The sequence below is a fragment of the Hyla sarda genome, chromosome 1, assembly GCF_029499605.1.
Source record: "Hyla sarda isolate aHylSar1 chromosome 1, aHylSar1.hap1, whole genome shotgun sequence".
Lineage (NCBI taxonomy): Eukaryota > Metazoa > Chordata > Amphibia > Anura > Hylidae > Hyla > Hyla sarda.
The window spans coordinates 349,825,434-349,839,459 of NC_079189.1; the positions used below are offsets into that span (position 1 = coordinate 349,825,434).

The 14,026-nt window shown below is 39.0% G+C and overlaps 1 protein-coding gene across 9 annotated transcripts in view; it reads left to right on the plus strand.

The window, feature by feature from the left end:
• The window catches only part of NFIB (nuclear factor I B), a 427,846-nt gene that overhangs the window by 340,546 nt on the left and 73,274 nt on the right, over positions 1 to 14,026 (plus strand). For all 9 annotated transcript variants that reach the window (XM_056521279.1, XM_056521247.1, XM_056521296.1 and 6 more), the window contains exons 4-6: positions 1,522 to 1,590; positions 3,138 to 3,258; positions 4,623 to 4,741. In XM_056521279.1, coding sequence (XP_056377254.1) covers positions 1,522 to 1,590; positions 3,138 to 3,258; positions 4,623 to 4,741 — 309 coding nt within the window. The remainder of the gene's footprint in view (positions 1 to 1,521; positions 1,591 to 3,137; positions 3,259 to 4,622; positions 4,742 to 14,026) is intronic.

The window sequence follows — 14,026 nt, forward strand, 5'->3', positions numbered from 1 at the left end:
AAAAGCCGACCACTAGGGGTCTCCCTCCTAGGTGGCCGGCTGCAGAGTGGTTAACGTCACCGATGAATTCGGACTGATCCTGGCCGGGCATCAGTCCGAATTCTGTCAGCCAGCGCTTGCTCCCTGCCTGTCAATCAGACAGGCGGGAGCGAGCTCTGTGAACGCCAGGGCATGTACACCCAGCATGTACAGACTGGTGGCAGGCAGCGCGCACACTGGTACCAGGTCTCGGCAGTGAAATTTTGCACAGCAGGTCCAGCGAAGTTCCTATACTCCTCCTCCCTGTATAGCACATTCAGTGAGAAACAGAAAAGAGGAGACCCCAGAGCAGCCTGCCATGCTATAGGCCGCTCATCTATGCACGCTCCTGACGGGAGTGCTTCATAGATGACGTAAGGGCAGAACCCGGCGCCCAGCAGTCTGCAGTGATGTCTCGCCTGCTGGGGAAGTCGGATTCCTGCTCAGCAAGAGTAAGCAGCATGAGAGGCAGAAAAAAAAAAAGACTTAAGAAGGTAGGAACATTTTTTTTAAAGGCATAGAGGGGGTTAGGGAGAGACGACCAATAGGTAGGGGCATAAAAAAAAAAAACAAGATGGTGGGAGCTACTCTTTAAACATATTTGGTTTTATTCTTTTTTATTTTTTCCATTTTACCAACAATTTTTTTTATTTTTTATCCTGAAATCTTACAACTTTCATTTTGGCCACTAGGCCTAAAAACTAAGTTTTGACTTCCTCTTGTTTATGTGATAATAAGGAGGAGGCTGCAGGAAAGTGATCAGCACAACATTAAAGTAAAAGGTGACACCAAAAGATAGAAAGCTTACTGTATATGTGTTTATGGGTCTCTATTACCATACCCATAGAAATGTGTCAACTTAATCTGTACAGTGACACACAGAGTGTTTTTTTCCCCACAGAATTATTAGGGAACTGTGAGGAAGACAATTTTGACATTTATGTTTTCCTCTAGGGGTGTTTAGAGGCACTATTTGGAGGCATACTGTTTCGTAATACCTTACCCTGCCGAGTTTAGATCCTATTTTTTGTTACTTGTTCATGATGTGTTTTGATGGTAGCATCGCTTCAAATCAATTTTTGACCCTTAAAAAGCCACAAAAGGGAGAGATTCCGTCTGGGAATATAATCCCAAGGCTGTTTATAGGCCAAATGTTGGCTTGAAATGATGCTATATTCCATAGGTGGCATTAATGGGGCAATTTCTTTTTTCTCTGGAGGAGAGTTACTTGGTATACGATTTTCTCATGAAACGTTGTGTTGCTTGGAGATATATTTGTATTATCTTGCATGATTTTTTATTTTTTTCCCATTACTACCACAGACTTAAGTGAAGTGAGGTGCACACCTATGGTAGATAAAGACATACCCTACTATTATCATAACCAAAATGAGTATGGAGTGGTTGGTGTCACTGTAAAGCAATATGGGATACATTGTTTTCTTATTACTAATAGTGCTGATAAAGTCCACATTCTTACTACAGTTATCTTTCTTTTTCTAGGATACCTTGAAGACAGTTTTGTAAAGTCTGGAGTTTTCAATGTTTCAGAGCTAGTGCGGGTGTCTAGAAGTAAGTAAATATACCAATCATATTAAATACTACATCCTTTATTTTATTTGATCTAATAAAATGTTTTTCAACCCATGCCCATACAATTGTATAAAAAAGCCTATGAAAGTAGCATTTATTGTGACCATGTAGACCTTAGCTGTGTAGATTGAAAAGGTTGACCCATCAGAAAAAAAAACCCTCCTCAAAAGACCAGATGATGTTACTGCAGGAGAAATGAAGCACAAATTCACTTGAATTGGTGGCCATGTAATTCATGGTTCCACTACATCTTCCAGAGTGGTCTAGTCTTTCCTGACCGAATGATTTCCCTCTAAGATGTCCATGTGCACTAATGTATTCATTGACAGTAGTCAACAGCTGATGCAGTGTAAGTACTTAAGAAAAGTATTCCCAGATATAATGGTCTGGTGTATTGAAGGATACTGCTTTATTAACGGCTCCTGGGTTGTCACACTATATTTATCTAATAATAGCATTTGGATTGTGGTTGTGGCCAGCCTCTTTCATCTGGCATTTGTTTAACCTCTCATTTACCTCAAACCACAAGAGACTGTGGTGTACTTTACCAGTTGCAAAACTGAAATGATCACACCCAGAGCATGCTGTGTTTGGAACTTATTTTGAATGATCTGTTAAAAAGGTGCCTAAAAAATGGTTATGGTTATTTTTTAATCTATTTTATTTTCGTGATACAGTTACATTGTCTATACGTGGTGCGATCACAGCCGAAGCCTCTGACACTTTATTTCTCTGGCCCTTGTTTACTCGTGGTCCCTGGGTTCACAGGGGATTAAAATAGTTTGTAGATTTGAAGCCATTTGATCTGGCAGCTGTTTTTCCTTTCTCAGGTATAAGGGCAGCTTTGAATAGGCATCTCTGGAAAAGATATAAGAATAAAGCACTCTGCTGCTCATCCAAATATGCAAAGAATCCACCTCTGTCATCAGCATCTCTCTTTCCAGCAGGGCTAATTGAAAGGACTATCTGCATGCAGTGAGTTTAGTGGGGCCCAGAGATGTGACCCTGCAGCACTGATTGATGTCCCACATGCAGTACATACTGTAGCATGGAAATATTGTTCCCGAGTGAAAGGGAGCCAGCAGTCACATCTAATTAACCATTCATCAGGAAATAATTGCACTGTGCATAAATTAGGGACACCGTCATCCTTAAAACAAAAGGAGAATTGATTTGGACCTTGTTCCCAAGGTCTCTGATGATACAAAGTGACACTCAGCACACCAGGCCTTTGTATACAATGCGGGCTCCTCCCCGCTGGCACCAAATGCCATCAGATATACTTAATGGAAGCTTTTATGTACAGATAGGATGCTCAATGGTTAAAAGCCCTACTTTTTGTTATTTACTTTCAAAACAAGGGAAGACTCCTGAATGAAATGCAAATAGATTATATAATGTAATTCGGTTCTCGGCCTGTAAATAGCAAGCCCACTTATTTTAGAGAAAAGAAGCTATTCATGGTTTAAAAAACTTTTCCTAAAGCTTATTCTGTGTATAAATAACCAGCTGTTTTTTCTTCCTAGCACCCATAACACAAGGCTCTGGCGTCAGTTTCCCCATGGGAGAGCCACTAAGCCAGCCATACTATCATGATATGAACTCAGCGGTCACCTTACAGAGGTCCTTATCCTCTCCACCAAGCAGGTAACTGATCATAGTAACTGTAAAGCACGTTTAAAATGGAATATGTTCTACAGACACTATTCGGCAGTGGTACTTAAATAAATATCATCTCCCCACAGTATATATTCCATGTTTAACATCCTTTCTGGTGTGGAAAGGTGTCCAAGTAAACTTACAACAATAACAATTAGGCTGTGTGACAAGTATTTAAGGCTTCATTTACATTATTGTCATGGCTTCCCTTTACAACAGACCTATGACAACCATTTTAGATCCTTTTGCCAAGTCCTGACATGTTTCATTGACATATAATGGCAAGAATAGCTCTGCTAGATTTACTATTCTTGACATAAAAAATGCTGGGCACCTTGAAATACTGGCAAAAACTCTGCAGATATGTCTAGAGAGTTGTGTTATTAATGAGTAATGCCTGACAATATTAAACTTTCTTGAAGAACAATGTCTCAGAATATTAAAAATATTGTAATGAGTAATATGCATGTGTATGCTTTACAAGACAAGGAACTAAAAGAGCCATTAATGTATATTTCTATAGTACATACTAGAGCTAGTATTACTACTAAAATAGTATTCCTGTCAGTTAATATATTGTAATATATATATATATATATATATATATATATATGTATATATATATATATATATATATATATACACTTTACAAGGTTTTCCTTGCAGTGGAAGAGTCATTTTCAACAAAGGAAGTTCCTCTTCAAAGAACGGCCTTTTAATATTTTCCTACTAACAGTCATGACCCATACAACAGAAAGGAAAGGCATACAAGGTTATGGCTATTAAATTAAACATGGAAAGGAAGTTTATCAACATGGAATGTAAAGCTACCACAAGAAAATCTAACCTTTCTATTTACTTGTTCAATAGCGTTGGGCCTTGTTTTGTTATGAGCCACAGAAATGTCCACATGTCCCAGCTTCCTTTCTGCGAAAGGGCTATACTGGGCTTACATACAATTTAATGCTTAAAATAGAAGTACATGCACGCTTTTCACTCCATGTTTCACTCCATACACGTTTTGATATGATTTTTTATGTCAGATGGAAAATCGTGGTTGATTTTTTGTCCCGGTTCAAAAACTGATTTAAATCATATTTAAGTTTATTTCTAACATTACGGTCCATGCAAATGTTATTGAATCGTATATCACTGTATGTTTCAATCGGTTTAAATGTACACAATTTTTTTTACACATGAGCAGTAGCTTTGAAATAGTCTAAAAACAGACAAAAACGTACTACAATACGTTGGACAGATGCAAAAATCATGATGTGAATGTACCATAACTTTTAGCTTTTATGACCTGTTGTGTTTTTACTAATTAAGGAAATGCTTACTTCTTATAACAGTAAAAGACCCAAGACAATCTCCATAGATGAGAATATGGAGCCAAGTCCAACTGGAGACTTCTACCCTTCTCCAAATTCACCAGCAGCTGGGAGTCGGTCATGGCATGATAGAGACCAAGGTACAATGATACAATTTTAAGCAATATTTTTTTTTTCTTTTAATCACAATTCTGTATTTCTAACAGGTTCTGGCTAGTTCTTCTAATATGGACAATGGGGAGATTTCCTATGTGCAGCTTTTTAATGCGTGACGCATAAATAAAGCTCCACCCATTTGCAGTTTGCTGCATTTACTAAGACACGCACACTTCTCTGTCAGTCCAAGGGCTCTGTGGCCACCATTGTGCCCAGCGCAAAAGTAAACTTCAGATCTAAGCTGCTGTAGATTTTTGCTACTTTTTTTTGTCATAAATCGACCTTAAAGGGGTACTCTGTTGCCAGACATCTTATCCCCTATTCCCTGATCGTGGGGATCAGATTTATGGGACCCCCGCAATCTCCATGCAGACACTGGGCGTTCTTAACATTATGTTCGGGAGGCCGCAGAGCTAGGGAGTCTGTGGTTGTGACGTCACACCACGCCCCCTCGTGACATCACATCACGCCCCCTCTATCCATGTCTATGTTCAGAATGCCGGGTGTCTGCACGGAGATCGCGGGGGGGTCCCAGCGGACGGACTCCTGCGATCAGAAAAGGGATAAGATGTCTAGAAACGGAGTACCCCTTTAAAGTTGCATGTGAAGAGGGCAAGCCCCCTGCAATCCTCCTTCATGCCTCCCTCCCTCTTTGCACTAGCAGTGTATATCCTCAAATGTGACACACTTTCGCTCAAAAATTTGATTTTTTGCACGGAAACTGCTTTTGAAGGTTTATACCACTGGCGAGGCTTAGTAAGTGTCCCTCAATATGTCCGGCTGAACTATTACAGAGCTACAGGATGAAAAGGAAAATAAATAAATATTTAAATAAAAAATATACATAATAATATTAACACCTCATGACACTGACACCTCTTTCTTGATACAACAAAACAACAGCACAAGCTTGTAATGTCAGGCTGCGGTATTAAAGTTCACACTTCTGAAGGTCCCTGTTAATATACCCCACAATGCGAAACACAGTGTGGTGACTGCGCTTTATTTTGTAGTTGTCTAGCGTAAAATACCAACTACAGTTAGGCCATGTTCACAAGGCAGAATGTCCGTGCGGAATTCCCATGGATATTTTGCAAAGACATTATGCAGTAGAGTCCCATTGATTCAATGCGATTGTGCTGCACTGTTCACATGACAGAATTTCCGCACCAGATGTTTTTGGCATGGAAATTCAGATTCCAGCGTCCGCAGAAAGAATAGTCAAGTCTGTTCTTTCTGCGGATTCCTCACGGAAATGTTTTCACATCTATCAGATGGCACATTTCCGAGCTGTCCTAGTGCTGGCATGTTTTGCTGGCTCTCCACTGCCTGTGGAATGTCTGTGCGGAAATTTTCTGTGTGGACATTCCACCATGTGAACATAGCCTTACAGAAAGATAAAAGTATGACTTACATTTTCTCTGCTGTTTTGCAGTAGCCTGAAAACATTGTTAAAAAAAAGTCACACAGCTATGTGTTTATGTGATCTGGAGTTGTTAAATATTTGACTTTGGAGCCACCTAATTTGAAATACCTAGAAATCAACTGATAATTTTAATTCAGTGGTTTCTTGTGTTGTCCTGTGACTGGATAATTGTGCATAATAAACCATTTGTTGTCTTCTATCCATATAAGGAAGCATTTATAAGCTGCACACCTGAGCATTTACCAAACCTTAAAGGGGTACTCCGGTGGAAAATAATGTTTTCAAATCAACTTGTGCCAGAAAGTTATACAGATTTGTAAAATATTTCTACTTAAAAATCTTAATCCTTCCAGTACTTATCAGCTGCTGTATACCACAGAGGAAGTTGGGGGGTTCTTTTCATTCTGACCACAATGCTCTCTGCTGACACCTCTGTCCGTGTCAGGAACTGTCCAGAGCAGGAGAAGTTCACTACAGGGATTTGTTCCTACTCTGGACGGTTCCTAACACAGACAGAGCTGTCATCAGAGAGCACTGTGGTCAGACTGGAAAGAACTATACAACTTTCTCTCTGGTATACAGCAGCTGATAAGTACTGGAAGTTTTTTAATAGAAGTAATTTACAAATCTGTTTGACTTTCTGGAACCGCTTGATTTGAAAACATTTGTTTTCCACCGGAGTACCCCTTTAAGGTACATTGACATTTAGGTGTTTGCAGTATGTTTGTTGACAGATCATGTTATTTTCCCTAAAATTTATCGTATGCAAAATAGTTGCATGTTGCAGGTGCAGAATCTTGTAATACCTTTTCTATTGGACTAACAGTATTTTGTAACAACAAGCTTTTGGAAGTCCTTCCTTTATCAAGACATTATCAAAAAACAGCAGGCCATGCTTAATACAGAGAAGAGAATCCTGCACAGGTTATAGGAAGTTTTGATAAGGCTCTAAAAAGCTCAAATCCACATTAAAGGGGTACTCCACTGGAATTTGTATTTTTTTTCTAAATCAATTGGTGCCAGAAAATTATACAGATTTGTAAATTACTTCTATTTGGAAGTTCTTTTCTTTTTAATTTCCTTTCTGTCCAACCACAGAGCTCTCTGCTGACACCTCTGTCCATTTTAGGAACTGTCCAGAGTAGGAGTGAATCCCCATAACAAACCTACCCTGCTCTGGACTGTTCCTCAAATGGACAGAGCTGTCAGCAGAGAGCACTGTTGTCAGACAGAAACAAAATAAAAAAATAAAATAATTCAGGCGTACTTTGTACTGGAGCTGCTTTCACTGAGCACTAGTCTGGATTATTACTATTGTTAAATGATTTGACTACTTTTGTTTTATAGTTTATATCAGTGTTCATCAGTGGTCTCCAAACTGTTGACCTCCAGATGTTATAAGATCTTATAAAATAATGGCTTTGTCCAAGCTGAAGCACAGGCATGGTGTGCTCTCTCCTGTCTGATAGTACTCCTCGGTGCTCTCTCCTGTCTGATAGTACTCCTCTGTGCTCTCTCCTGTCTGATAGCACTCCTCTGTGCTCTCCTGTCTGATAGTACTAATCTGTGCTCTCTTCTGTCTGATAGTACTCCTCTATGCTCTCTCCTGTCTGATAGGACTCCTCTGTGCTCTCTACTGTCTGATAGTACCTCACTGTGCTCTCTCCTGTCTGAAAGTATTCCTCGGTGCTCTCTCCTGTCTGATAGCACTCCTCTGTGCTCTATCCTGTCTGATAGCACTCCTCTGTGCTCTCTCCTGTCTGATAGCACTCCTCTGTGCTCTTTCCTGTCTATTAGTACTCCTCTGTGCTCTCTCCTGTCCTATCAGACACACAGAGGAGTGCTAGCCCACCCTCACTTGCTTGACTTTGTCCATGCCTGTGCTTCAGCTTGGTCAAAGCCATGATTTCTATAAAAAGGAAAAAAACATTTTCATATGAAGTATATTACAAAGGTTATTGTTTTGCCAAGATGTAGAACATATATATATATATATTATTTTTTTATTTTTTATTTTTATTTTTTCAATCTGACAGTGCCCATTGCCTTAGTCACTCTTTACTATAGATGTGCCATATTTACAAAATATAATCTAGATAGATCGATAGATGCAGTGGGGAAAAAAAGTATTTAGTCAGCCACCAATTGTGCAAGTTCTCCCGCTTAAAAAGATGAAACGCCTATAATTTTCATCATAGATATTCCTTAACTGTGAGAGACATAATGAGAAAAAAAATCCATTAAATCACATTGTCTGATTTTTTAAGAATTTATTTGCAAGTTATGGTGGAAAGAAGTATTTGGTCACCTACAAACAAGCAAGATTTCTGGCTCTCACAGACCTGTAACTTCTTCTTTAAGAGTCTCCACTGTCCTCCACTCATTACCTGTATTAATGGCACCTGTTTGAACTTGTTATCAGTATAAAAGACACCTGCCCACAACCTCAAACAGTCACACACCAAACTCCACTATGGCCAAGACCAAAGAGCTGTCGAAGGACACCAGAAACAAAATTTTAGACCTGCCCAAGGCTGGGAAGACTGAATCTTCAAAAGGCAAGCAGCTTGGTGTGAAGAAATCAACTGTGGAAGCAATTATTAGAGAATGGAAGACATACAAGACCACTGATAATCTCCCTCGATCTGGGTCTCTATGCAAGATCTCGCCCCCGTGGTGTCAAAATGATCACAAGAACGGTGAGCAAAAATCCCAGAACCACATGGAGGGACCTAGTGAATGACCTTCAGAGAGCTGGGACCAAAGTAACAAAGCCTACCATCAGTAACACACCATGCAGCCAGGGACTCAAATCATGTAATGCCAGACGTGTCCCCCTGCTTAAGCCAGTACATGTCCGGGCCCATTTGAAGTTTGCTTGTGAGCATTTGGATGATCTAGAAGAGTATTGGGAGAAGGTCATATGGTCAGATGAAACCAAAGTAGAACTTTTTGGTAAAAACTCAACTCATCGTGTTTTGAGGAGAAAGGATGCAAGGTTGCATCCATAGAACACCATACCTACTGTGAAGCATTGGGGTGTAAACATCATGCTTTGGGACTGTTTTTCTGCTAAGGGACCAGGACGACTGATCTGTGTAAAGGAATGAATGAATGGGGCCATGTATCATGAGATATTGAGTGAAAACCTCCTTCCATCAACAAGGGCATTGAAGATGAAACGTGGCTGGGTCTTTCAGCATAACAATGATCCCAAACACACCGCCCGGGCAATGAAAGAGTGGCTTTGTAAGAAGCATTTCAAGGTCCTGGAGTGACCTAGCCAGTCTCCAGATCTTAACCCCATAGAAAATTTTTGAGGGAGTTGAAAGTTGAGGGAGTGTGTCTCCCAGCGACAGCCCCAAAACATCACTGCTCTAGAGAAGATCTGAATAGAGGAATGGTCCAAAATACCAGCAACAGTATGTGAAAATCTTGTGAAGACGTACAGAAAATGTTTGACCTCTGTCATTACCAACAAAGGGTATATAACAAAGTATTGAGATTAACTTTTGTTATTGAACAAATACTTATTTTCCACCATAATTTGCAAATTAGGTGCAAATAAATTCTTTAAAAATCAGACAGTGTGATTTTATGGATTTTTTTCTCATTATGTCTCTCATAGTTGAGGTATACCTATGATGAAAATTACAGGCCTCTCTCATCTCCTGTTTGTGTATATTTAGCCTAGAAGTGTGCACCTGTATGCCATGTGCATGCAATAGTTTGGTATCAGTATGTGCTAGATAAATAGATAGATACCAGACCTATAAATCCAGCAGCACACCCAAGGATAATACAGCTTTATTGGCCCATGTTCACAGTGCACTGAGCAATGTGAATATGGGCTAATAAAGCTCTATTATTTGCACTGGACATCCTTGGGTGGGCTGCTGGGTTTATATGTCTGGTATCAATGTACCGTGGTCTGGGACTGCGTGTTTTGCCATTCGCACCCTTCTCCTCGAGGATACTCCTGCGGTTGTGCTGCCTTCCTTGTGGTTTTTAGATAGATAGATACATAGATATGAGGTAGGTTGATAGATAGATAGATTTGAGTTAGATAGATAATCTTCAGAGAAATGGGCAGCATCGGAAGCATACGGTTGGTGCAAGTTGGAATAACATGTTCAGGGTCCGATAAATCCACAGTGAAAACAGCAGCACTCAAAGATGTGTGAAGTAGGGTGGCTTTTATTCACCAAAGCATCACAAACGCATTTGTGATGCTTTGGTGAATAAAAGCCACCCTACTTCACACATCTTTGAGTGCTTCTGTTTTCACTGTAGATAGATAGATAGATAGATATGAGGTAGATAGATAGATAGATAGATAGATATGAGGTAGATAGATAGATATGAGGTTGATAGAGGAATATGAGGTAGATAGATAGATAAATATGAGAGAGATATTAGATAGATAGATAGATAGATAGATATGAGATAGATAGGTAGATAGAAGGATAGATAGATAGATATGAGGTAGGTAGGTTGGTAGATAGATAAGTGTAAAAAAAAAAAAAAAAGACAAGAAGGTAGCAGCACACTGTAAGATCCAAAAAAAGAAGTGGGTGCAATTCAGTGGGGATCCCAGGTCACAGGATTCCAAGCTTCATACAAGTGGAAAAAACACTGCAGCACTCCAAGGCTTGTGAAAAATGTGGATAGCGTTTATTCAATCATAGTACAGAAGGCAACGTTTGAATAAGGCTGCATGTTAGCAGCTGAAACGTTGCCTTCTGTACTATGATGGAATAAACGCTATCCACATTTTTCACAAGCCTTGGAATTGCAGGGTTTTTTCCACTTGTAAATAGATAGGTAGATAGATATATAAATATGATGCAGGTAGGTAGATAGATAGATATGAGGTAGGTAGATAGATAGATAGATAGATATGAGGTAGATAGATAGATATGAGGCAGGTAGGTAGATAGATAGATATGACGTAGACAAATAGATAGATATATAGATCGATATGAGATAGAGAGACAGATATGAGATAGATATATAGATCGATATGAGATAGATAGATATGCGGTAGATAAAAAAATAGATAGAAAGATATGAGACAAGTAGATAGATATGAGGTAGATATGAGGTAGATAGATATGAGGTAGATTAATAGATAGATATGAGATAGATTGATAGAAATTAGGTAGGTAGATAGTAGATAGATATGAGAGAAATAGATAGATAGATAGATAGATAGATAGATATGAGATAGATAGATATTAGGTAAGTTGATAGTAAATAGATAGATAGATAGATAGACAGACATGAGAGATAGATACATATGAGAGATAGATATTAGGTAGGTAGATAGATATGAGAGATAGATAGATATTAGGTAGGAAGATAGATAGATATTCTCCTCTTTCACAAAGACTGGTTGACAGATTTCCCTCTATGAATGTAGCAAGATTTATTTCTCACCTTTATAATATAAGTATTGAGTTGTCCTGAACACAGATAACACAGAGATCTGAAGCCTACGAATGAACTGGTACTGAGCTAGTAAAGGCTTGGTAGGACATTGCTCTTTTTAAAACCTATACATATTTTTGTAAAAACACATGTTGGAGAACCTTTTTATGATTATATTAGGTGCGTTATTCTTAGAATTACATTATTACTTGATTTATATTAAAAAAATGTCTTAATTTCTTAAAGGAATTTCATTTATAAAAAAGATTTTATTTACTGCAATTGCACACAGTCCCATCAAAACAGCTGATCAGTGGGGGTGTTAAGAGGCAGCTGGCAATCTTACGCTGATGGCCTATCCTAAGGGAACCCCTTTAACTTTCTGGCATTGTATAAAATAAATACAGAGGGGTCTAAATCCTTAAAGGGGTACTCCGCCCCTAAACAGCTAGGGGATAAGATGTCTGATCGGCGGGGTCCGGCCACTGGGACACCGCTTTCTACGGTGCGGAAGTCGGGTGACCACAGCCATCACGCCCCGTCCATTCATGTCTATGGGAGGGGGCGTGGCAGCCATCACGCCCCCTTCCATAGACATGAATGGAGAGATCATTAAGTGACATAACAAACACGGAAGCGCCAAGCGGTGCCGGCCTGTGATCTGACATCTTATCCCCTATCCTTTAGATAGGGGATAAGATGCCTAGGAGTGGAGTACCCCTTTAGAGGAGATATATCATGCAAGAAACTTATCCCCTATCCAAAGGATAGGAGACAAGTTTTAGATTGCAGGGGTCCAACTGCAGAGACCCCCCCCCGCGCATTCTCCGGCATTGGGCCCCATTCTCCCCGGGATGGGGATACGTTTCCTTGCATAATAATTCTCCTTTAAAATAAATAAATAATGAAAACAAGTGAACACAATAAACTTGAGCTTAATAAGTGATAGAGTAAGAGAGCCTCTTGCCCACTTACAATCTACAAAGAAAAGCTATAAGGGAAATGAACTCCTTATTCTAGTATTTAGAATTATTCTTGATGTAGGATAGGACTCACGATCAATAGATCTTTGAAGGGTTTCACATATAACTAGTATATTCACCTATGCATTTGTGGTTGTCTAAAAAAAATGTCATGCATTTATGATGTGTTTCTAGGAGGGCAGTGATTGTACTTGACTTCTTTATTTTAAATTCACTTTTTATTAAAACATATATTTATTTAAAAAAAACCATAGATGAATATGATAAAGTAGGTATGCAAAATAACATTTCTTATGGTAGTTGAATTTAGGTACTGTGTAGTAAGCAGAGGCTATATAAACTTAATTGCTTTTCATGTTTTTATGTCCGTCTCTGCATTATGTTTATTTATGCCTTGTTTTTGAATATTAGTTACATTTATAGACACAGAGCTATCAGTACCTGCCTTGTGACCTTCAGGAGAGGATTGTTGACAAATTGAAAGCTAATACCTAAAGTGGATGTCTACCTTTAACCCTTTAATGACCTGAAAATGTTTCATTTTTGGTTTCCTTTTATTTCCTCCTCACTGAGCTTTTTTATTTTGTTCTCGATGGAGCCACATAAGGGTTTGTTTTTGCAAAACCAATTGTACTTTGTAATGGCTACCTTTCTTTTTACCATAACATATAATGTGCAACCAAAAAGAATTCTGCGACTTTTTGAAGGGTTTCGTTTTCATGCCATTCACTATATGGTAAAACTGACATGTTATGTTCATTCTTAAAGTTATTACAATTACAGCAATATCAAATTTGTATAGTTTGTCTTATGTTTTATTAAATTTAAAAAGCTTTAAGGGAATCTGACATCAGGGTCGCTCATACTAACCTGCTGATCCTGGATAATAGTGCGGTATGTTTGGCGCACTAGGGAATTTTCTAGCCTCTAAGTGCACTGTTATGCTGGCAGGTTTGGTAAGAATGCCCCCACATAAATATGCAGAAACTCCCTCAGCAGTGACATAGCTACTTTTGTACTGTGACATTTAAATAAAAATAACTTTTTTACATTTTTACACTTTTTTTTGTCTCCCTAGGGGACTTTTATAAGCAATCGTTTGAATTCTTATATAGATCAATGCAATACATAAGCATTACATTAATCTACTACAGAGGCCTATGCCTAACATGACAAATCGCAGGGGTGCCTATCAGTCCACTGAACCACCAGGGATGCTGTGATTGCTATTGATTGCTGTATGTAAACAGCTAATTGATCAACATAGGAGTAATCTCAGATATTGGCCATTACCAGTGGTTTCAGCTGCAGAGAGCAGCTATCACCTTCCGGTATGGAGCAGGCTTGGCTCCTGAGCCTTTCTCCATACTTATCCAACACCCTGCCAATGTACATGTACAGAATTTGGGCGTTAGCAGGTTAAACTGGGT